The sequence below is a fragment of the Mauremys mutica genome, chromosome 3 (genome assembly GCF_020497125.1).
Source record: "Mauremys mutica isolate MM-2020 ecotype Southern chromosome 3, ASM2049712v1, whole genome shotgun sequence".
Taxonomy (NCBI): domain Eukaryota; kingdom Metazoa; phylum Chordata; order Testudines; family Geoemydidae; genus Mauremys; species Mauremys mutica.
Genome location: NC_059074.1, coordinates 149,897,048 through 149,921,452, shown reverse-complemented (window position 1 = coordinate 149,921,452; position 24,405 = coordinate 149,897,048). Strand labels below are relative to the sequence as shown.

Sequence of the window (24,405 nt, the reverse complement as noted above, 5' to 3'; positions counted from 1 at the left end):
GGAGCAGTCTGAGGAAGCTTTCTTTGGGCAAGGATCTGACACCTAAGTTCCTCAGCAGATAGACGGAAAGAAGGGCCCTCCAAAAGCCTGGCTGTTGATTCCTCGATTTCAGACTTGTTGGGTAACTATAAATGTTTGGAATGCTGTGAACCTATTGCTACTGTGTGAGAATGTGTGTGTATGTCTGCGTGCGCATCCTTAAGACCTAATAAAAAAAAGTTTTAGGTAAAAAGCATTTTGGTTTGTATCAATCATATATCAGATGGAGGAACAGTATACCCACTGATTTATTCCTGACACCACCTGGAGAAAACAGTAAAGTTGCCAGTGCTTTGGGTTCTGAAAACTCTGGGTAACAGTACCCTCTTAGGCCTGGTCTACACTACGACTTTAGGTCCAATTTAGCAGTGTTACCTCGATTTAGCCCTCGACCTGTCCACACAATGAAGCCCTTTTTTCTACTTAAAGGGCTCTTTAAATCGATTTCTTTACTCCACCTCCGACGAGGGGATTAGCGCTGAAATTGGCCTTGCTGGGTCGAATTTGGGATAGTGTGGACGCAATTCAATGGTATTGGCCTCCAGGAGCTATCCCAGAGTGCTCCATTGTGACCGTTCTTGACAGCGCTCTCAACTCAGATGCACTGGCCAGGTAGACAGGAAAAGGCCTGCGAACTTTTGAATTTCATTTCCTGTTTGGCCAGCGTGTTTGCAGAGCTCATGCAGAGCTCATTAGCATGATGAGCACATTGCCGGGGCACATTGCCCGGCCCGTACTTTGTGAGAAGTCTATGACCATGTCCCTCTCATCACCACGCTGCCGTCGCCTCCTTGCCTGATTTTGCATGAAACAATTGTCTGCCGTTGCTCTGACGGAGGGAGGGGCAACTGACAACATGGCTTACAGGGAATTACAATCAACAAAAGGAGTGGCTTTGCATCAAGGAGAAACACAAACAACTGTCACACAGAATGGCCCCCTCAAGGATTGAACTCAAAACAAATCGGGTCAATTTCTTGTTTTGATCCATCTATCTTTTACATCTTAGGCTGGCAGCAGACAGTGCAGTATGACTGCTAGCCATCCTCATCTCCAGGGTGCTCGGCAGAAGATGTTGCATTACGATTGCTAGCCATCATCATCCAGAAGATGGTGCAGTAGGACTGCTAGCCATCGTCATCTCTTGGGTGCTCAGCAGAAGATGGGAATGACCTGGCTGAGTCACTCCCATGTCTGCCCAGGCACCCCTGATTGACCTCACCGAGGTCAGCTAACAGAGCACCCAGGAATCTGATGACGATGGCTACCAATCGTAATTCACCATCTGCTGCCAAATGGCAATGAGTTGCTGCTGTGTAGTAATGCAGTCCCACGTCTGCCAGCATCCAGGAGACGTATGGTGACGGTGAGCTGAGCAGCCTCCATGCTTGCTGTGGTATAACGTCTGCTCAGGTAACCCAGGAAAAAAGGCATGAAACGATTGTCTGCCCTTGCTTTCACGGAGAGAGGGAGGGAAGGAGGGAGAGGGGGGCCTGACGTACCCACAACCACCTGCGACACTGTTTTTGCCCCATCAGGCATTGGGATCTCAACCCAGAATCACAATGGGCGGTGGAGACTGTGAGAACTGTGTGATAGCTACTCATAGCTACCCACAGTGCAACGCTCCGGAAGTCGACGCTAGCCTCGGTACTGTGGATGCAGTCCACCGACTTAATGCACTTAGAGCATTTTGTGTGGGGGGGACACACATTCGACTGTATAAAAACAATGTCTAAAAACCCAACTTCTATAAATTCGACCTAATTTCGTAGTGTAGACATACCCTTAGAAGAGGAAGTTGTCTTCTTTGTTGCCTCAATCCCCTGATGGTACTGATAACCTTTCAAAGCCAAAATCCTTAGGTTCTCTGGGTTCAGTGTTGCTGCTAGTAGCCGAGGAACCTGCAGTCTCATTGGTATCAAGTTGGGAACTAGTGGGCATCAATGTAGCTGTTTCAATCGATGACCAGGATTTCTTTGAAGACATTTCCTGACCTGAGGAACCTTAACTCATTTTCTTAGAGTCCTTCTCAAAACATTCTTGAGTTTTCCTCTTAGAAGATCTGGGAGAGTGCTGTGCCCGAAGCGGGTGAGGCGCTCAACTTGCTCACAAACCAGTGTATGTGGGAGAGGGGGTTCCCATGGCTTGGGTCAGAAGCAGGATAGTGGGAGCTCTCCATCATGAGGAGATGTGAATTGATCTCCCACTTTGTTCTGCCTCTCAATTTTAAAAACAGACAAAAGTTACACTTTTGGGGGACATGTGATTCCTCAAGTCAACAGATGCAACAGCAGTGCCCATCATTCACTGGAAAAGCCTCGTGGCATGAAAGGCAACATTTAAACCTCAGAGAGCCAGACATACACTCCTAGTAACATAATGTTCCCCCAAAGGAAGAAACTGAAAAGACACAGGCTCTTACAAACTTTATTTATTTATTTTATTTACTAACTACTACTATAACTAAACTTAGTAAAACTATGCAAAAAAAAAGTTAACATAAGTTGAACTGAGACACTGTCTCAGGCTGAGGTGGTTGACAAAGGACGGAGGACAGTTCGCTCACACAACTCTATATAGCCTCAGTGCAGAGCATGAGACTGTGTTGAGTGCATGCATGGGCCGGATGAGCACCACTACCTAAAATCTATGATTGAATTTACGTGGGGCACATTCACACTTGAAGTGGAGCATCCATAGGGACATTACTCAAAAAAATTGAAGTTGTACAGTGGCATTTGTCAGCATCTTGCTGAGATGGGAATACCCAGCACAAGAACTTTGAGCACTGGCCTGCTAAACCCAACATTGTGAATTCAATCCTTGAGGGGGCCATTTAGGGAACAGGAGTAAAAATTTGTCTGGGGATTGGTCCTGCTTTGAGCAGGGGGTTGGACTAGATGTCCTCCTGAGTCCCTTCCAATCCTGATATTCTATGATTCTAAGGTCCTGATTCAACAAAATACTTAGGCACATTCTCAAATTTAAACACAATAGTAATCCCCTCAAACTACAACTGGGACTAGTGAATTCTTAAAGGTAAGTATGTGCTTAAGTATTTTGTTGAATCAGGGCCTCAGAGTCTTAAGCCCTAGCCCTCTGATATTGATATTTGAAAGAATTCTTGAAATTCCTGGTGTGAAATTCCACTTGCTCCTAAATATTTTAAAATCATCTCTTTCCCTGTAATGAATAATCTTTAAGGATATTCCCATCAAGCATAGCATACCTAATTAAGGGTAAATTTTAGATTGAATAGCAAGAAGAAAACTACCTAGCAAAGATTTTAGATAGTGAAACAACCACCCATAGAAGGTGGAAATTGCAGCTCATGGGACATCTAAAACTATCATAGAGTTACCTAAGAACTACAGTTAATTATTCTGTACTAATAGGAGGATGGACTATATGTCAGATTTTAACAGGTCTCTGTGCCCAATAATACATACACCTGAAATGTCCAGATTATTGTATTAACTTTCTAAATGTTATAAGAAACTTCAAGGTAGGGGTTGTATTCTGGCTCCATGGTGTAGTTATTAAAGAGTCTTGTGCAGAAACTAAAATCACAGGGGTGTAATTAATGCAAATCCCTAGGGAGACAGCAAGTCTAGAGGAGTCTCGCCCCCTTAGAGAAATTGCATATACTACTTTGATATGGTTAAAGAGACACCAGAGAACAAATGTATAAAATGACCACAGTAACAAGGAGAGGAGGTCACTTTCACCCTATCTAAAAACTGACATGACACTATGATGAGACAGACAAACCCCGTGACAGGACCTGAAGAATTTTGAAATACATAGTCTCCATGTACAAGATGGGTGACACCCAGTAAGCCAGACATGCATATAAGTTGTTTAATATTTTTAAGATATGTTTTCTCTGTAATGCTTTTGTTCTGAATAAATAATACTTGGTTTATGAAGGCTGGCTGGTCACTGATTAACCCTGTCATTGACCCTCAGATTAAAGAGCTGCAACTATTGAACCAAAGTCAGGTCTGCTGAGGGAATGAATTGTAGGAGGAACTTCAGCCTAAACCCCTGGTTTAGAGGAAGAGGGTCACAATACCCCACCTCAAGAAAGGTGATAGCAAGAGACCTGACACCTAAGTGGGGTGCCTTCAAGGAGACCACAAAGGGATCAAAGGTGCAGTTAGCTCAGGAACTATGACAGTCTCTTCCCTCTCACTTTTATGGTGATCTCTCTAAGGATAGGAAGTCCTGTCCTTCATACTAATAACTGCTCTAGAACAAAAACCATGAGGAGCCCTTGTGGCACCTTAGAGACTAACAAATTTATTTTGGCATAAACTTTCATGGGCTAAAACCCACTTCATCCTATGCATGGAGTGAAAAATACAATAAGCAGTATATATAGTATAGCACATGAAAAGATGGGAGTTGCCTTACCAAGTGGGGGGGTCAGTACTAATGAGGGCAATTCAATCAAGGTGGAAGTGGACTATTCTCAACAGTTGACAAGAAGGGGTGAATATCAACAGAGGAAAAATTACTTTTTGTATTGACCCAGCCACTCCCAGTCTTTATTCAGACCTAATTTGATGGTGTCCAGTTTGCAAATTAATTCCAGTTCTGCTGTTTCTCCTTGAAGTCTGGTTTTGAAGTTCTTTTGTTGAAGAATTACTACTTTTAAGTCTGTTATTGAGTGTCCAGGGAGACTGAAGTGCTCTCCTACTAGTTTTCGAATGTTACAATTCTTGATGTCTGATTTTGTGACTTTGTCCTCACCCGCAACTATTTCAGATTTGGGGACAATTTATACCTTCAAATTAGCGGCACTGCTATGGGTACCCACATGACCCCACAGTATGGCAATATTTTTATGGCTGACTTAGAACAACGCTTCCTCAGCTCTTGTCCCTTAGCGCCCCTACTCTACTTGTGCTACATTGATGACATCTTCATCATCTGGACCCATGGGAAGGAGGCCCTTGAGGGGTTTCTGGTATAGGGTGGTGTTTATGTGACCATCGCTTATTTGCACTGTTGCGTCCAGGAAGTGGATCTCTTGTGTGGACTGGTCCAGGCTGAGGTTGTTGGTGGGGTGGAAATTGTTGAAATCCTGGTGGAATTCCTATATAATGAGTACTTATGGTAATCCTATGTAAGAGAAAGATATTTTAAAGTTCCCTGCCAAGATATTGTCATACCCTGAGACTATTAGCACTTATGACATGATGAGGTTTCATTACTAGGTCATACAAGAACAAAAAGTGAACTCTGGTGAACTAATCAACTGTTGAAGACCTATGTTGCTATCATACTACCTTGAAGACAGGGAGCAGTAGGCTCTATTTTTCTAAAATCCTCCATGAAGTATTCTTTGCATAAGCTAAACCACTCTGATGTAAACAAGGCGAGGCTCTACCCAGATGCAAAGGGAAGGTAAGAAGAAGGACAACTGTATGGGTTCGGGTGTTCACCACTATCTATTTACATATGCTACTTCAGCTAGGGTGATAAACCAGACTAGGGGGTACTGGAATACCAGTATTTTTTTAAGACTACACATCTAAAAGGATCATCCAACACTGGGTCTAACGCCAAGAAAAGTTATGTTTTTTGTATTAGAAGATGGGGACCAAAATGGGAGTATCATTTTGATACAATCAGATGAGTAGGAAGAGAAGCTCAGGACCATAGTAACCAAAGTGGAGCAGCACCATTACATAATTGGTTCATTAAATGGTAAGGGAGCGAAAGGAGATCTTCTAAGAAAGAATACCACTGAAGAAGGAAGAATCTTTGAAGAAAATAAAGGTGAAAACAACCCTTCAGGATAAGGTTCACTCAGTCCATGAGCTGTAAGATCAACCTGATTGGAGAGGAAGAAATTGGAAAGGACCCTGCCAGGAAAAGCTGAGTCCTTACCACACTCTAGAAAAGAGCATACACACTCTGGATTAATGCCCAAATCTACCCCTCTTCCTAAATATCTTCTTTTGTTCCTTGAAATACAAATAATACCAAACAAAGCTCAATTTAAGCTTTCTCCTCCAGGCTAAATTGTTTCTAACAATTTCACAGTAGAACCTCTAATCCCAGACCTAGTTATCTCGCCCAAGGAGACAATCCCTCCTACATCCTGGGTAAAGTCAACGAACTGCGCATCAGAATGAGTCAACAGGAATTTATGAACACTTGCATTCCTCTTACACCTGCCTACAGAAGATAAGAGAGTTTGATAAAACTTGAAAAAGAAAACTCTTGCTATCTATGTTCCTAAAGGCATTATTTCCTTATGCTGTCTCCCAATAGATTAGGTATCCATGATTCATAGCACAGTGATTGATTTTGTCACTGAGCTAAATGAGAGTAGACACTGAAAGACCTGGATAATGTTAACAGATGGGGATATGATAGAAGGTGTGTATCTTTTAGGACCACTGAACAGAGGAGATGGGATGACTTGAAGTGTGGACCTGGGAGTTTCTATCTCAAATCATGACTGGCAGATCTTTTATGAAGTAGAGGACAAGAATGGGATAGAAACCCCTGCATCCCCCAGCTTGTGTATGAATATATTAGGGAGTACAGGAGGAAAAAGCCCTACTTCTCAGAATGGGAGAATCCTTGGCCAAAATAAACTGGAATGTTCTGAGCCCAAGGGCCAAGCAGTTGGACAAAACCCTCTCTAATGGTGGCATGGAAGAAATTGAATTTTATACATAGACTGACCAGCTTCCATGCCTGCTGTCTGAGGAAGAGGGAAACCAGACACCACAAACTGTATGAGAAAGAAGACTGGTTAGGGTGCGAGCCTGCAACTTTGGAGACTCAGGTTCAATTCCCTACTCTGCTGAAAACTTCCTGTGTGACCTCAGACAAGCCGGTTTCCAATCTGTACAATGCAGATATTTCCCTACCTCACAGAGTATTATGAGGTGCTCAAAGATGACAATAATGGAGGCTGTACAAATACCTTAGCTGACGTATCCTCCCAACTGGAAAATAAAGGCAGAGAGGCAAAGCTGTGAATTTCAATAAAATTGCTTGGGTGTGAGAATCTTATTCATTGCCAGACTAACTGAGGGGACTGAATCAAACATGATGAATATATATATTTTTAGTAGCAGACTTGTGGATCTTCTAGAATCACTTGCTATTTCTTTTTTGTCCGTGTTAATTGAAATGAGTGTTTCAGACATGGAGGCTGTTTCTTCTTCTAAACACAGAACTGTGTTAGCTGCCTGTAAAGAGTTACTATGATTCACTAATCTGCAAAAGTAGAAAGAATTCTGGAATTCAAAAGGAACAAAAAAGGTACTTTTCAAATTATATTCTTCTGATGATTACATTGTATGTGCTCACATATGAGTTCTCCTCCTCCCTCTTAAATTATACCATCTTGGACCATTTTCTGCCCCTATCTTGCTACTCTTAGGCAGCCTTGCAACATTTGTTAACAAATTAACATATATTTCATGTATTAGAGAAACTGTGGTTTCTTGGATACAATTGTATGGTTATTGTTGGCACATGCTGAATTTCTAATGAAAGCCACTAAATTTAATTATATGACCTTTGTAGTTTACATAAATGTATTTTTTCCTGTTTTAGCTCCTTAAAAAAGTATATACAATTCCAAGAAAGACAAAATGGACCGTCAAAATTGTTAATAAAATACAAGTTTAAAAAATATAGGAATTTAAACTTAATTTCTATGCAAAAAGGTACAATAACTAATATTTCATTGCATCTAGTCCAATAAAATGATGGTTGAAAAATATCAAGTTACACAAGAATTTAGAAAAATATATCCCACAAAGATTACTTCTATCCTAAAGTTTACTGTTTTTCTGTGCATTCTATATGATTATTTAAACTGTATACTGAGAATCACAAAAAGTATACTTACAAGATCATAGTTATAAAGCGGTTGACATACTTTTTCAAGTGTGTATAAATATCTCACATTATCTTTTGATTCATTTGCAGTGTCTGTGATTCTGGCATCCAACTCTCGCCACATCTAGAGGGAAAAATACTATGAAAACTTCATACGTATCAATATATTATTGCCAATATATAGATGTGCAGAATATACACATTTGTAAAAAATGGTTATCTACCTTTCCATAACTGTTGTTCTTCTAGATGTGTTGCACATGTCCATGCCATTGAAGGTGATTGTGTGCCCTGTGCACAGAAGTTGGAGGTTTTTTCCCTCAGCAATACCTGTTGGAGTGGCTCGAGTGCCCTCTGTTGCCGTGCACTATTGCGTGCTGGTAGAAGAGAGTGGAGCCGCTCCTGTCCCTCTCAGTTCCTTTGTATCAGACAGACTCCGATACAGAAGGCAGGTTGGGTAGGTCATGGAAAGGACACATACAACACATCTCAAAGAACAACAGTTACGGAAAGGTGGGTAATTGTTTTTTCTTCTTCAAGTGATTGCACGTCAATTCCACTGTAAGTGACTCACAAGCAAACACCCAAGGAGTTGGGTTCAGAGTCTATCTGAACAATTATTGTAAGACAACCCATCTGAAACTGGCATTGTCTCTAGACTGATGGGAATTGGCATAATGAGAAGTGAAAGTGTGAAGTGATCACCAAGTCCCTGCTTTACAAATGTCTAGAACTGGCACTTGTTCCAGGAAAGCTGCAGAAGCTGCCCGAGCTCTAGCAGAATGTGCCAACACTGCAGCTGGCTGGATAGTATTAGCCAATTGGTAGCATAAGCGAATGCGCAAAGAGATCCAGGATGAGACTTTCTGAATGGAAACAGGAGGGCCCCTACCTCTCTCTGCAACTGCTATGTTGTGTAGAGGATCTGTAGAGATTTAGCATGCTCCAGGCAGAAACTTAAAGCCCTTCTTACATCCAAGAAGTGAAGCTTTTCCTCATCTCTAAGTGTATGGGGTTTCAGAAAAAATGTGGGTACACAGATTGCTTGTTTAACACAAAATTTAGAGACTATTTTTGTAAGAAATGTCAGTTGAAGGCAAATATAAACTTTATCTTTATGAAAAACTCTATATGGGGGTGTGACAGACCCAGACCAGTGGGGTACAGGAGTCTGGTAGAGGGCAAATATACTGGTCACTGGATGAGTAGTTTTCTGTTCCCTGAGTGACCAGAGCAGAGGCTGCACTAGAGTAATCAGGAACCTGCTAGAACCAATTAAGGCAGACAGGCTGATTAGATCACCTGCAGCCAATCAAGGCAGGCTAATCACAGCACCTGGGTTTAAAAAGGAGCTCACCCCAGTCAGGCGAGGAAGAGCCAGAGGAAAGGAAGTGTGTGTGAGGAGCTGGGAGCAAGAGGCACAAGGAGCTGAGAGTGAGATGGTGTGTTGCTGGAGGACTAAGGAGTACAAACGTTATCAGACACCAGGAGGAAGGTCCTGTGGTGAGGATAAAGAAGGTGTTTGGAGGAGGCCATGGGGAAGTAGCCCAGGGAGTTGTAGCTGTCATGCAGCTGTTACAAGAGGCACTATAGACAGTTGCAATCCACAGGGCCCTGGGCTGGGACCTGGAGTAGAGGGCGGGCCCGGGTTCCCCCCAAGCCTCCCAACTCCTGATCAGACACAGGATTAGTTGATCCAGACTGTGGGGAAGATCACTGAGGTGAGCAAATCTGCCAATAAGCGCAGGACCCACCAAGGTAGAGGAGGAACTTTGTCACAACTGGTGTTAGCAGTGGGATTTGGTGTGCACAGCACGGCAGAAGAAGGAGGGTGATTTAAAAAAAATGGTAGAGGGTTTATTTTTTTTTCACCACAATGGATGACTTAGTACAGGCATTGATACAAGCTACAGAAGCCCAGCAGGAGGCTACCCGTGTCCAGGCAGCTGCCCAACAGGAGGCAGTGCAGCTGCAGCAAGAGACTAATTGCCTGCTGATGGACCAGGCTTCTCAAGACCGGGCTATGTTGCGGGAACTGGTAAACCAGGTAAAGACCCTTACAGAGCTGAACTGCGGCTATGATGGGACGCAGATCATACGGGCCAGCCATTGGCTGCAGAAAATGATGCGGGAGGATGATGTAGAGGCATACCTTCTGGCCTTTGAGAGGACAGCCCTACGGGAGGCCTGGCCTCGAGATCAGTGGTCTGGAATCCTTGCCCCATTCCTGTGTGGGGAGGCCCAGAAGGCTTACTATGATCTGCCTGAAGAGGCTGCAGCAGACTACCCCCAGCTGAAAGCAGAGATCCTGGCCAGATCTGGGGTAACGACCGCAGTGCGGGCCCAACAGTATCACGAGTGGAGGTACCAGGAAAACAAAACCCCGCGGTCCCAATTGTGTGACCTCATCCATCTCGCACAAAAGTGGTTGCGAACGGAGTCCCGGAGTCCGGAAGAGATACTAGAGGTTCTGGTCATCGACCGATACATGAGGGGACTACCACCAGACCTTCGTGCCTGGGTAAGCCAGAACGAACCCTCCACCTATGATAAGGTTGTTGCACTGGTAGAGAGGCGAAGGATGGAAAGGGAGCTGACCCGACCAGTAAAGGAAGAGGCACCCCGGGTTAAACTAGCAGCACCAAGCCCTAGAGCTCGGGTGACTGGGCCACCAGGAGGGCCCAGGTGGAAAAAGAGAGGGGCTGAAGGCCCACCAGAGGCCACAAAGAGTCGGAGCACGGAGGGAGAAGAGGATCATGATCTTAGATTGCCCAAACCAAGAGACTGGGGAATGCCTAGGGCTCCATACAGATGTTATGCCTGTGGGGATTGGGGACATATAGCTGCACAGTGTCCCAATGCTGAGGAGCCTATACAGTGTAACCTGGGGAACTGGGCAGACCCATGCTCCCTAATCCACCTTGTGGGGGTATCATTAACCCCACATATGTACACCAGACCAGTGAAACTTAATGGGGTAGAGACCATGGCACTGGTTGATTCGGGGAGTGCTATCACGCTTGTCTCGGGGAAGCTCATCAAGTGTAGTCAGCTGCTGCGGGCTAAGCGTACAGGGATAACATGCGTCCATGGGACAGTTGGTTATTACCCCACCATCCCAATAAAACTCGAGATTCAGGGGAACACTACTGAGGTAGCAGCAGGTGTAGTCCCTAAACTCCCATACCTGGTGCTCATAGGGAGGGACTTCCCAGGGTTTGGAAACTTACTCCCAGTAGGAGGATTGGAGGAAAATGGGAACCCTGAAGTTAGTGAGGCATCCACAGTAGACTGTCAACCCCCAGTCTTCTCTGAAATATCACCAGATTTATTTTCCATTCCCAGACAGGGTAGAAAGTCAAAAAGGGAAAGGAGGGCAGCTAAGGCCTTGGGAACCTGAATACTGACTCAAAGCCAGAGGGTCGCTCTCGTAGGTAGGTGGACCTGAGCAGCTGAAAAGGAGGCCACCCAGGAGGGAGAAGCACCCGAGTCTGACCCCCACCCTAACGCTTCTGAACCAGTAGAGGCAACAGAGACTGGGCCCCTAGATCTTGGGCAGATTAGCCCCGGGAGAGGAAATTTTGGACGGGACCAGGCTGAAGACACAAGGTACGACAACATTAGGAAGGAGGTGACTGAAATAGATGGGGTCCCCGTGGAAGGCAAAACCCAGGGACCAGGACCCTACTTCATAATGAAGAAGAATCTCTTATACCAGGTTGCACCAGTACAGGGGAAGAAGGTACAGCAGATCCTAGTACCTCAAAAACACCAGAACGCTGTATTAAGTCTTGCTCATAGTCATCTTTTTGGGGGGCATTTGGGGGTAGAGAAGACCCTGGCACGAGTCCTACGACAGTTCTTCTGGCCTGGAGTACATGAAGAAGTGCGGAGGTACTGTGCGTCCTGCCCGGAGTGTCAGCTGCACAGTCCCCGTCCCAACCTGAGGGCACCTTTAGTACCCCTTCCCATCACAGAAGTCCCCTTTGAGCGAATAGCCATGGACCTAGTGGGACCCCTGAAGAAGACGGCTCGGGGCCACCAATACATACTTGTTGTTTTGGACTATGCTACTCGCTACCCAGACGCCGTCCCCCTGCGGAACACAGCCTCTAAAACGATAGCCAAAGAGCTGGTGGGGATCTTTACCCGAGTGGGGCTACCAAAGGAGATATTAACAGACCAAGGAACCCCATTTATGTCAAAGCTAATAAAGGACCTCTGTACACTGCTCCATATACATACTCTGAGAACTTCAGTCTACCATCCGCAGACTGATGGGTTGGTAGAAAGGTTTAACCAAACCCTCAAGGCTATAACACGGAAGGTGGTAAGTCGGGACGGGAAGGATTGGGACACCCTACTACCCTATCTTATGTTCGCTATCCGGGAGGTACCTCAGGCCTCAACTGGGTCTTCCCCCTTTGAGTTATTATACAGGCGTCACCCCCGTGGCATACTAGATATCGCCAAAGAGATCTGGGAAGAGAAACCCAATGAGGGGAGAAATATAATAGAACATGTAATACAGATGCGAGACCGGATAGCCCGGGTCACCCCTATTGTACGGGAACATTTGGAAAAGGCACAGGAGGCCCAGAGAACCCATTACAATCGCCAGGCAAAAGTCCGACAGTTCCAACCAGGGGATCGGGTGATGGTGTTAGTACGCACGGCAGAAAGCAAGCTTCTGGCCCAATGGCAGGGACCCTATGAGGTGATTGAACCCGTGGGGGAAGTAACCAACAAGGTGCGGCAGCCAGGACGCTGAAAACAAGAACAGATTTATCACATCAACCTTCTGAAACCCTGGCATGCACAAGAGGCATGCATGACTGTCCAAAAAGACCTAACCCAGGAAAACAAGCCTTCCAAACAGGTGAGAGTGTCTCCCGATTTAACACCAGACCAGAAGAACCAGGTGTCTGAGATGAGCTTCTGGAACCAAGATGTGTTCTCGACAAAACCGGGTCGAACAACCGAGACATATCACCACATCATCACGAACCCTGGGGCCAGAATAACAATGAGGCCCTATCGGGTGCCAGCGACCAAAAGGGAGGAAATAAATGCAGAAGTAAAAAAAATGCTGGAGTTGGGGATCATCGAAGAATCCCACAGTCAGTGGTCCAGCCCAATCGTGCTGGTGCCCAAACCTGATGTGACCACAAGGTTTTGCAACGAGTTCTGGCGACTAAACAAAGTATCCCAGTTTGACGCATACCCCATACCTCGCATAGATGAGCTAGTGGACTGTCTGGGTAATGCCCAGTATTTGACTACTCTAGATTTGACAAAGGGGTACTGGCAGATTCCCCTTGCGGAAGACACAAAGGAAAAGACTGCATTCTCTACACCAGAGGGTCTTTTTCAATTTACTGTCCTCACTTTTGGACTACATGGGGCCCCAGCTACTTTCAAGAAAGTACACGGGCGGTAAGAAGGAACTGAGGGTTGGGTGGGTCGGCTGAGGTATATATGCGGTGCCGTTATGGCGCCACTCCAGGGGGCGCTCAGCCGACCCACTGGGGTTGCTAGGGTAAAAGTCTTCCAACGAACGTGCACGTGGCGCGCACACACCTAACAGGAATGGATATGAGCAATCACTCGAAGAACAGGTGGTTCTTATCCCTCCAACCTTTCCAGCTCCGTGTGCAACACAGAGCAGGGAGCTGTCACAGCAATGCCGATGGCTTGTCACATGTGCACTGTCTGGCTTCCCAAGCTGCCCAACCCCTTGGTGTTGAGCAGGGGGGAGGGATATGTGACAGACCCAGACCAGTGGGGTACAGGAGTCTGGTAGAGGGCAAATATACTGGTCACTGGATGAGTAGTTTTCTGTTCCCTGAGTGACCAGAGCAGGGGCTGCACTAGAATAATCAGGAACCTGCTAGAACCAATTAAGGCAAACAGGCTGATTAGATCACCTGCAGCCAATCAAGGCAGGCTAATCATGGCATCTGGGTTTAAAAAGGAGCTCACCCCAGTCAGGCGAGGAGGAGCCAGAGGAGAGGAAGTGCGTGTGAGGAGCTGGGAGCAAGAGGCACAAGGAGCTGAGAGTGTGAGGGTGTGTTGCTGGAGGACTAAGGAGTACAAGCGTTATCAGACACCAGGAGGAAGGTCCTTTGGTGAGGATAAAGAAGGTGTTTGGAGGAGGCCATGGGGAAGTAGCCCAGGGAGTTGTAGCTGTCATGCAGCTGTTACAAGAGGCACTATAGACAGTTGCAATCCACAGGGCCCTGGGCTGGAACCCGGAGTAGAGGGCGGGTCCAGGTTCCCCCCAAACCTCCCAACTCCTGATCAGACACAGGAGGAGTTGATCCAGACTGTGGGGAAGATCACTGAGGTGAGCAAATCTGCCAATAAGCGCAGGACACACCAAGGTAGAGGAGGAACTTTGTCACAACGGGTTCTGACACCAGAAATCTCCACTAACCCACCCTTCTGGCTGAGGTAATTGCCACCAGAAATGTAACCTTCACAGAGGAGAGAACAAGTTGCAAGGGGTTTGAAGGGAGGTACCATCAATTTTGTCAGGACTAAAATGAGATCCCAAGGGGGGATGGTGTCTCATATCTGAAGGCACAGTTTGGCCATACCCTGTAAGAATCAGGTGATGCTGGAGTTGGAGAAAAGGGATCTATTATCCACTCAGACGTGAAAGGCTGAAATAGCTGCCAGATGCACCCTGATTGAGTTAATAGCCAAACTCTTTTTTAGACCTGGAAGATAGTCCAGTACGAGGTGCAAGGTGCCTACTCTGGAGATGCATCTTTCCTACGAGTTCAAATGGAGAAGCACTTCCACTTAGTGAGGTAAGTGTTTCTAGCTGAGAGTTTTCTGTTATTCAGAAGCACTTTTTGCACATCCTTCAAGCAGAACTTTTCAAAGGGTGTCAGCCATGAAGCATCCACAGTGTTAGAGACCTTGGAGGTTGGGATGGAGCAGATGCCCATGGTCACAGGAGATTATGTCTGGATCTAATGGGAAAGACAGAGGCTCAACTGACAAGGTTAGTAGGATCGAGTACAAGTGGTGAGGAACCACACTAGTGCTATAAGGATGTAGCTGGCATGGTTTCATTTTATTTTGAATAAGACTCTGGGCAGTAAAGGAATCAGAGGGAAGGCTTGCAGGAGGTAATTCTTCCAGGATAGGAGAAAAACATCTCTCAGTGAGCCTGGGCTAAGTCCTCCCCAGGAACAGAATTGATGGCATTTTCTTTTTGAAAACACATCCACTTGGGGAGTCCCCCACAGCTGGAAGATGGACCTGGCCATGTCTGGTTCTAATGACCACTTGTATTGATTGGAGAAGGATCTGCTCAGCTGATGCACTAGTATGTTCTGTTTTCCTGGAAGATAAGAAGCTTTGAGATGAATTGAGTGGATTATACAAAAATCTCAGAGATGGATTGCATCCTGGAAGAGTTGCTCCTCCTTATTTGTTTATGTAAAACATGGTCACTGAATTATGTGTCAGAATTGGTCGATTTTTTTCCCCACTATGTGGGAAAGGAAGGCCAAGCAGGCTAGACATAGCGCTTTTAGCTTCCTGACATTTATGTGAGAATCTAGACACCTACATGACCAAAAACCCTGCACCTGTAGGGACCCTATATGAGCTCCCCCACCCAGAGAAGACACATCTGTGACCAGCAGGAGGGTTTTCAGGATTTGTCTCGATTTTCTAGGAAACCCAGAGTATAGAATGTGGACAGGACAGTGGATAGGCTGCATAGGACTTGAGCCTCAGACCAACCTCTGATACACCAGTCCTCCAAGTACAGAAACACATGGACACCTAATTTTTGAAGACAGGCTGCCACCACCACCATGCACTTTGTGAATATCATAGGAGCAGCTGGCAGACTGAACAGGAGCACCGTGAACTGATAATGGCAACCATTCATCACTTAGGGAAACAGGAAGTAGCTGGAACCGAAGCCTGTTCCCCTGAGTGTTACCTAGCAGCTTTGTGTTCTTGGGGTACCAGGGCACAGTACACAGCCTGTCTGACTCATGAAAGCTCCCCCCCGACCTCTACTTGAACCAAAACCAATCAGAAGAAAGACTTACAAAAGCTATGAAAAGGCAGTGGGAGACATACCTAAACCCTTGGGATAAGGATGACAGAATTAAGGAAACTCCCCTAGCCTCATTTGCATCGAAGATGAAATAAGGAGGCATATCCATTAGTATTCAGAATGGAGAACAGAGATTCCAAGACAAGAACCACATGGAACTCTAGGACCAGAAAAGCAGGGAAGCACTGCATGATGGGGAATCTCTGCTCCAAATGTTAATGAACCCACGCCTGCACACACCCAGCTCAGTAGTTATCAGACCAATTCTAGTAATAAATCCTTTATTAGTATCAAAATAGTGAAGCTCCCTAACTGCATTGTGAGCTCCCTCTAAGGAACACCACCCAAAGCCAGCAATGATCAGCTCCCATGTCTACAGTCCTCTGGTAACTTCTTGTCAAATTTTTTGATGCTCTCCCAAAGGGTGAAGTCATATCTACTCAGGTGTGTCTGCCAGTTTGCAATCCTGAGTTGCACACTTGCTGAAGAATAAAGCTTGCAACCAAACAGATCCAGCCTAATAGGTTCATAGACTTTAAGGCCAGAAGGGACCATCATGATCATCTAATCACACCTCCTGCACATCGCAGGTCACAGAACTTCACCCAAGTACTCCTGTAATAGACCAATAACTTTTGGTTGAATTACTGAAATCCTCAAACCATGATTTAAAGACTTCAAGTTACAGAGAATCCATCATTTACTCTAGTTTAAGCCAGCAAGTGACCCATCCCCCATGCTGCAGAGAATGGCAAAAAACCTCACAATGCCTTTGCCCATGTGACCTGGGGAAAAATTCCTTCCTGACCCCAAGTATAGCAACAGTTAGACCCTGAGCATATCAGCGAGACCCACCAGCCAGACACCTGGGAAAGAATTCTCTGTAGTAACTCAGAGCCCCACCCATCTGGTGTCCCATCTCCTACTGTTGGAAATATTTGCTACTAGGAGTCACACATGGGCCACATGAAATCTCATCATACCATCCACTCCATAAACTTATCAAGATCAGTCTTGAAACCAATTAGGGTTTTTTGCCCCTAGTGCTCCCCTTGGGAGGCTATTTCAGAACTTGACTCCTCTGATGGTTAGAAAGACTCATCGAATTTCAAGCCCAAATTTGTTGATGGCCAATTCATATCCATCTGTTCTTGTGCCAACATTGTCCCTTAATTTGAGTAACTTCCCTCTCTTACTGGTATTTATCCTACTGATGTACTTACAGAAAGCAATCATGTCTCCCCTCAGCCTTTCTTTTGTTAGGATAAACAAGTCAAGCACCTTAAGTCTCCTCTCAGTTTGAATGCAGTTTGAATTCACCTTTCGTAAACAATGGAGACCAAAACTGCACACAGTATTCCAAATGAGTTTTCAACAGGGCCTTGTATAATGGTGGTAACACTTCCCTATTCCTAGGATTGTGTTAGCCTTTTTCGTGGCTGCATCACATTGGCAGCTCATAGTCATCCTAAAATCAAGGAATTCACCCAGGTCTTTCTCCTTCTCTGTCGCTTCCAAATAATAAGTCCCCATGTTATTCTTGTTAGTCCCTAAATCCATGAGCCTTGCACTTTGAATTATTAAATTTAATCCCACTTCTATCACTCCCATTTTCAAGATCATCCAAATATTCTGATATGCTATTCCGATCCTCCTCCTTATTGGCAAAACCTCTCAACTTTATGTCATCCACCAATTTTATTAACACACTCCCAATTTTACTCCCAAGGTCATCTGTGAAAATGTTTATTAAGACTGAGCCCAAGACTGATCCCTGAACTCCATTAGTAACCATGCTCCAGCCTGACAGTTCACCTTTCAGTGTGACCCCTTGTAGTCTTCCATTTAACCAGTCCCTTATCCACCTTTGCGTTCTCATATTAATCCCCATCTTCTCCAATTTAATAATTCCCCATGTGTAACTGTATCAAATGCTTTACTGAAATCCAGGCAGATTAGATCAACTGCCTTTCCTTTGTCTAAAAAAATCAGTTATCTTCTAAAGGAAAGAGATCAGATTGGTTGGGCACGATCTACCTTTTGTAAAACAATATTGTGTTTTATCCCAATAACCATTTACCTCTATGTCCTTAATTACTTTCTCTCTCTTTCAAAATTTGTTCCAAGATCTTGCATACAACAGAGGCCAGTAGTTTACCAGATCATTTTTTCTCTTTTCTTAAAGATAGGTACTATATTAATAATTCTCCAGTCATAGAGTACAACCCCAAATTTATGGATTCATTAAAAATCCTTGCTTTTGTCCTTGAAATTTAATGTACTAGCTCCTTTAATATTCTTGAATAGAGATTATCCAGGGTCCCCGATTTGGTCCCATTAAGCTGTTTGAGTTTGGCTTCCATCACAGATATGTTAATTTCTACTCTCATATCCTTGTTTCCATTAGCTCTCCTGCCACTAATCCTAAACTCCTCATTATCCTTATTAAAAACTGAGGCAAAGTATTCGTTTAGGTATTTGGCCATGCCTGGATTATCTTTGATCTCCAATCCATTCTCAGTGCCTAGTGGTCCCATTTTTTCTTTTCTTATTTTCTTTTCATTTATATGGCTAAAAAACCTTTTACTATTGGTTTTAATTTCCTTTACGAGGTCCAACTATGCTTGGCTTTTGGCAGTTCTCACTTTTTCCTTACACTTTCTGACCTCCAAGAGGTAGCTTTCTTTGCTGATCCAACCCATCTTCCATTCCTTATAGGCTTTCTGCTTTCTCTTAATAACCTGTTTTAGATGCTTGTTCATCCAGTTTGGTTTGCAACCCTTCCCTACACATTTTTCCTGTTACTTGAGATGCAGGATCCAGATAGTTTCTGCAACTTGACTTAAAGTAATTCCAAGGCTCCTCATACTCAGATCCTTGAACTCTTCAGTCCAGTCCACTTCCCTAACTAATTCCCTTAAATTATTTAAAGTTTGCCCTTTTGAAATCAAGGACTCTAGATGCAGAACTCTTTTTATTTATCCTTCCATTTAATTTAAACCGAATTAACTCGTGATCATTTGAACCAACGTTCCCCTCTACAACCAGTTATTCTATGAGGTGCTAACTACTTATCAATACTAAATCTAAAATGGCATCAACTCTTGTTGGTTCGGTGACTATCTGGTGAAGAAATCTGTCAGCTATCACATCCAGGAATATCTGGGCCCAATCATTTTTAATAGTAATTGTCCTTCAATCTATATCTGGGAAATTTAAGTCTCCCATAATCACACAATTCCTGGTAGTATTTATTTCATCAAAATATTAAAAAGATCTCTATCCATAGCCAAATTGGATGATAGGGGTCTGTAGCAGACCCCAAACACTATTCTAGTGGAGCCTCTGTTACCTTTCTTCCCCAAAGTGATGTTGGTCCAAACAGATTCCATTTTACCCTTCCATCACTTCTAATTTCTTTACACTCTATTTCATCATTAATATACAATGCTACTCCTCTACCTTTAGCTTGATTTCTGTCTTTCCTGAACAGCACATACCCTTTAATACTTGTACTTCAGTTATGACTACTATATTCCACCACTATTCCCAGTAATGTTATCCCTCTAATATCTGGTTTCATTTCCTACACCAGTAGCTCTAGTTCCTCGATTCTGTTACCCAGGCTCCTTGCAGTAGTATACAGACATCTGCTTGTTTCTTCTTGGCTTCACCCAGATTCCTTGCCCAATTAGGTACAGCCATTTTACTGCCAGCATCACCTATCTGGCTGTTTGTGTCATTGGTATTGGCACTATTTTTCATCTTGATTTCCATTTTCCTACCCTCTGTTGTTCCTTTCTCCATTGCTGTCTCCTCTTTTACTTGATTTTCCTTCCACTCAATGTTAGAATACGGTGTGACAATTACATGAGCATCTCCCACTTGTCTCTCCCAAATTCCTCGTTTAAAAGTTCTTTTAATTAGTTTTAAAAAATTAAAATATGGAGACATACTTATTTCATAGAACTGGAAGGGACCCTGAAAGGTCATTGAGTCCAGACCCCTGCCTTCACTAGCAGGACCAAGTACTGATTTTCCCCCATAGACCCCCCAAGGATTGAACTCACAACCCTGGGTTTAGCAGGCTAATGCTCAAACCACTGAGCTATCCCTCCCCCAACCTGTGTTCTAGAAGTCTATTTCCTTCTCTACTCAGGTGGAGGCCGTCACATGAGAACAGTCCTCTGTCCACAAATGCCTCCCAATGGTCAAACATTCCAAAGCCCTCCTTATAGCACCATTGACTGAGCCATCTGTTGATCATCAAAATCCTATCTCACCTTCACTCTCCTCCTCTAGGGACAGGTAGAATTCCATTGAAGATCACCAGAGCCTCCATTTCTTTAAGCATCTTCCCCAGCCAGGAATAGTCTCCCTTGATGCATTCCATTAAGAACATAGCACTATCACTTGTTCCCACATGAAGGACAATCAGTGGATTCTTTCCTGCCTCTGCTAGAGATCCTCTTCAGCCTCAGGTCCACATCCTGCATCTTAGCTCCTGGCAGAAAATACATCCTCCTGTAGTTCTCTGGATTGGCTATGGTGACAGGCATGTCTGTTCTTCTTATTAGGGAGTTCCCAGTGATGTAGACCTGCCCCTTGCTGTTGCTGGTACAATTCTCCACCATTTGTCCTTCTGTTCTTTCTGGATGTAAGTCCTCTTGTCTTTTGTTTTCACTTGCAATCTTCTGCGAGTTATCCTCTAACTTCCTGGAGTTCTAAACTCTGGGTACCTCATTTACTCTCCTCCTCTTCCTGTAGGACTAGCTGCTCTTCTTCCTTGTCCTCCCACCTTCTGTTACTGCCTGCTGAGCCCCTTCATTTTCCAACTCAGCAAACCTGTTCCTCTGCTCTATTTCTCCTTCACTAGCTGGTCCTTTTCTCTGTCGTCTTCTTGTAGTCACATGCTTCCACTGGCCACTTTCCTCATCCAGAAGTCTACCTTCACAGTTGTTCAGTCCAGGGTGCATCTGCAAGATTTGAGTTTTCCCTTCAGCCTTCTCTCTCCTTCCCTCCATTATCTGTTCAAATCCCCTTCAAAACTCAACCATCATTTCTACTTGCATCTCCAAACCTCGGACCATCTCTTCCATCAGATCTATCAGGCAGTACTTCATACAAAGCATCTTTCAGATACCCACTCTAGGATAATGTACATCCCGCCATTTCCACAACCAGCCATCTTCATTGTCTCTTCCATTTCTTGGGTCACTACCACTGCTGTCTCTGTAGCCATCACAGCCTTCCCTCCTAAGCTCCCATTAAGGAAAAACAAACCACACATACACAAAACAAAAACAGAATACCACACACTGCCCCCCCACCCCCAACTCCTCTTACAAACTCCCACTCAAACTCCCCTGTTTTCAGGTCTGTTTGCTGGCATCTGTGCCTCCTCCCTGAGTCTTTGCTTTTTGGTATGGAAGCTTGTTGTCCCTGTTTTTCCTGCTCATTGGCAGCTACCATCACAAAAGAAACCGAAGGGAGAGAGGTAATAGTAAAAATATTCATAACTTTTAGAAGAGACAAAGTACCTCCTATTGGCTCATTTTGTTGTGGGGGATAGGGAGGAGGATGTCTGTCAAAAAGCCTTGACTAGTTCCATGATGGCTTCACTAGTTGGTAGAGCCTCGCCAGCCAGGATTGCCAACACCAGGATGTCTACCAACTTGTGAGAGCTCTCAGACAACTCTTCTGCCTGAAATTCAAGTACAGAGGCCATTTTTTTAAAAACCTCAATGGGCTCTGTAGTCCTCCAGTGAGTAACTTCATGGCTCTATAGCCTCATCTGGTGATGAAGACAAGGATATTCAATTGATATCTGAGGTGGTGGCTGAGGCTGCCCAAGTGAGTTCTGGCTGCTCGGTACTAGTCTTGGTACTGGATGATCTTGATGCCTGGAACTGGTCTCAGCACTAGATACTGGGGAATGGTTCTCTTGTTGCTGGTGTCTCTGGTTCACTCTCCATGACTGCATCCAAGAAGGTTGAAAGGAGGACCTGGCTGGAGGGGGAATGCCCCAATGGTCACCAAAATGGCCACTGATGGTAAGCTGAGGGCCATTGCTGGAGTTGCTGCACAGCCCATGCTCCCAACAAATCTGATGGGGGGATGAGCCATCTCCCAGACATAATAGAGAGGACCTCACCTCTAAATCCGAGGAGGAGGATGCCTTTGACAGAGGAGGGGCCAATCCCAATGGAACTGGTGAGAGATAGCACAAGCCCAGGGATGGCGGTAGCAGGGAAATCACAGGAGGCTTCCCTATGGACAAGACAGGCCTCTGCGGAGGTTTGGATGGCAGTACTGCAGGATCTTGGAGTGGCGAAGTATGAGCACCGAATGCAGGCTTTCCGCTGCCATTGATACCAGTACCAAGAGGCTAAGCAAATATTTTGCAGTTGCACATGCCTCTGATGTTGGTGGGACTGGCACTGTCTCTTGGCTCTACAAATGTCCTTCGGGGGACAGACTCAACAGACCTAGAACGAGCTCCAGAGGCTGCAATCCCACCTTGAGAGATGATGAGTGTTCTAGGGATGGCCTCTCTCCCAAATGCTTTGTGGAGTGTCTGCCTCTGTCTTACTTCGATACTGACACAGAAGTGGAACCTGAGGAAGGTCTGAGTCTTTTCTTCAGTATCAGGCAATGGGACCAAAGAGCCAGAGATATCACCAGTGGTGCACCCCGTAAAAAAGTAGATGTTGTTGGTGTGCTTTCCCCATGTGATGACGCCAATGGGGGTCAAAGTACTGCTTCCATATGCAAACACTTAAGTCTCGCCACCCTATCTTTTTCTGATCGAGGCTTGAAACCTTTACAAATGTGACATTTGTCACTGATGTGAGATTCTCTGAAACATTTCAGGCAGGTTGGGTGCAGGTTGTTGACCGGCATAGGCTTTGTGCAGGTCTGGCAGGACTTAAACCCCAGGAAGTGAGGCATTATTCCGGTATTGGTGTCAATACCCCAAAAGAGAAAAAAGGTCAAAAGAGACCAAAAATGGACATCTAGCCCTAAAACTATGTAAAATTGACTAAAACTAACCATAACTACTAACTTACAAATATATACAAAGAAGAATGAGGGAAGTGCTTGACTTAAGTCTGGAATTGTTCCAACAACTGTTACTGGCAGTAGGAAGGAACTGAGAGGGAGGAAGGCAGCTCCGCTCTCTTATACCAGCATGCAGTGGGGGGGGGAAATCTCTGACATCTGTGCACACACAGGGAGCACACATGCCTACAGTAGATTTGACATATGCAATCACTCAAACTTGATGATATTCAGAAAAAACAATGTCAAGGCAGGTCCTGAAATTATTTTGAGTTAGCTTCAGTAATTGTAATTTATTTCTACATCCCCTAATATCCCATGCTATTTCTCTCCATATACTATGTACTGTACCTCCTCCCCTATATTTTCCTCTTCCTTCGCCCACTTCTCCTCACAAAGACCCTCTCAATACCATAAAGTAAAATAAATATTGCAAGTCTAGCTTAAAGCAATCAAAGGAGTTTTTAAAAGAACAAAATAAGAATTACCTTTAATAGTTTGGAATGTCCAACATTTAGAACATTTATGACAGCTTTGCAACTTGGTCCTTTGATCTGCTCAATAATAAAATTGAATTTAGCAGACATACGTTTCCAGTGTTCTAGTTCAGTCAATGGCCCTGAATCGTCAGCTTCTTTTCTCATCTGCTCACTCTCAATAAGAACCTGCAATCAATAAAATAACTTTAAATATAAAACAAAGTTTGTATCACTAGTTTAGATATTTCTTACTCTATGTAAAGAAATGTTGCTAATCCTACAGTAACTATGTTTTTTCAAGATGTATTGTCCCCACAGATTCCACTCTTGGTGTGTATGCACCCCATGAACATGAGACTGGATTGTTTAGAATGGCAGCTTCCACTGGAGGTACACGTACACCCTATGCACCCTTCTGCTTCCCATAGTAGAAGGTATAAAGGGCAGGGAAGTTCATAACCCATGCTTAGTTCCTTTGCTAATTAGAATCCTTCAGAAGGAGTACTTAAATCAGCCAGGACAGAGAGCTGGACATAGAATCACAGAAATATAGTGCTGGAAGAGACCTTGAGAGGTCCTCAAATCCAGTTGCCGGCACTGAGGCAGGACCAAGCATACCTAGACTATCCCTGACAAGTGTTTATCTAACCTGTTCTTAAAAGCCTCTAATGATGGGTGTTCCAGAAGCTCCCTTGAAAACCTGTGCTTGATTACAGTGCTTGATTATTCTTCTAATTGTAGTTTTCTAACACATAATCTAAATCTCCCTTGATGCAGAGTAAACCCATTATTTCTTGTTCTACCTTCAGTGGACATTAAGAATAATTGATCACTATCATCTTTTATAACAGTATTCAACAT

The 24,405-nt window shown here is 44.5% G+C and overlaps 1 protein-coding gene across 1 annotated transcript in view; it reads right to left on the bottom strand.

Annotated features, from left to right (window-relative positions):
• DNAH8 (dynein axonemal heavy chain 8) overlaps positions 1-24,405 on the bottom strand; it is a 594,173-nt gene that overhangs the window by 490,320 nt on the left and 79,448 nt on the right. Inside the window, exons 9-10 of the mRNA XM_045010583.1 lie at positions 23,554-23,730; positions 7,928-8,041 (exon numbers count right to left, since the gene is read on the bottom strand). Of these exons, the coding sequence (XP_044866518.1) occupies positions 7,928-8,041; positions 23,554-23,730 (291 nt within the window). The remainder of the gene's footprint in view (positions 1-7,927; positions 8,042-23,553; positions 23,731-24,405) is intronic.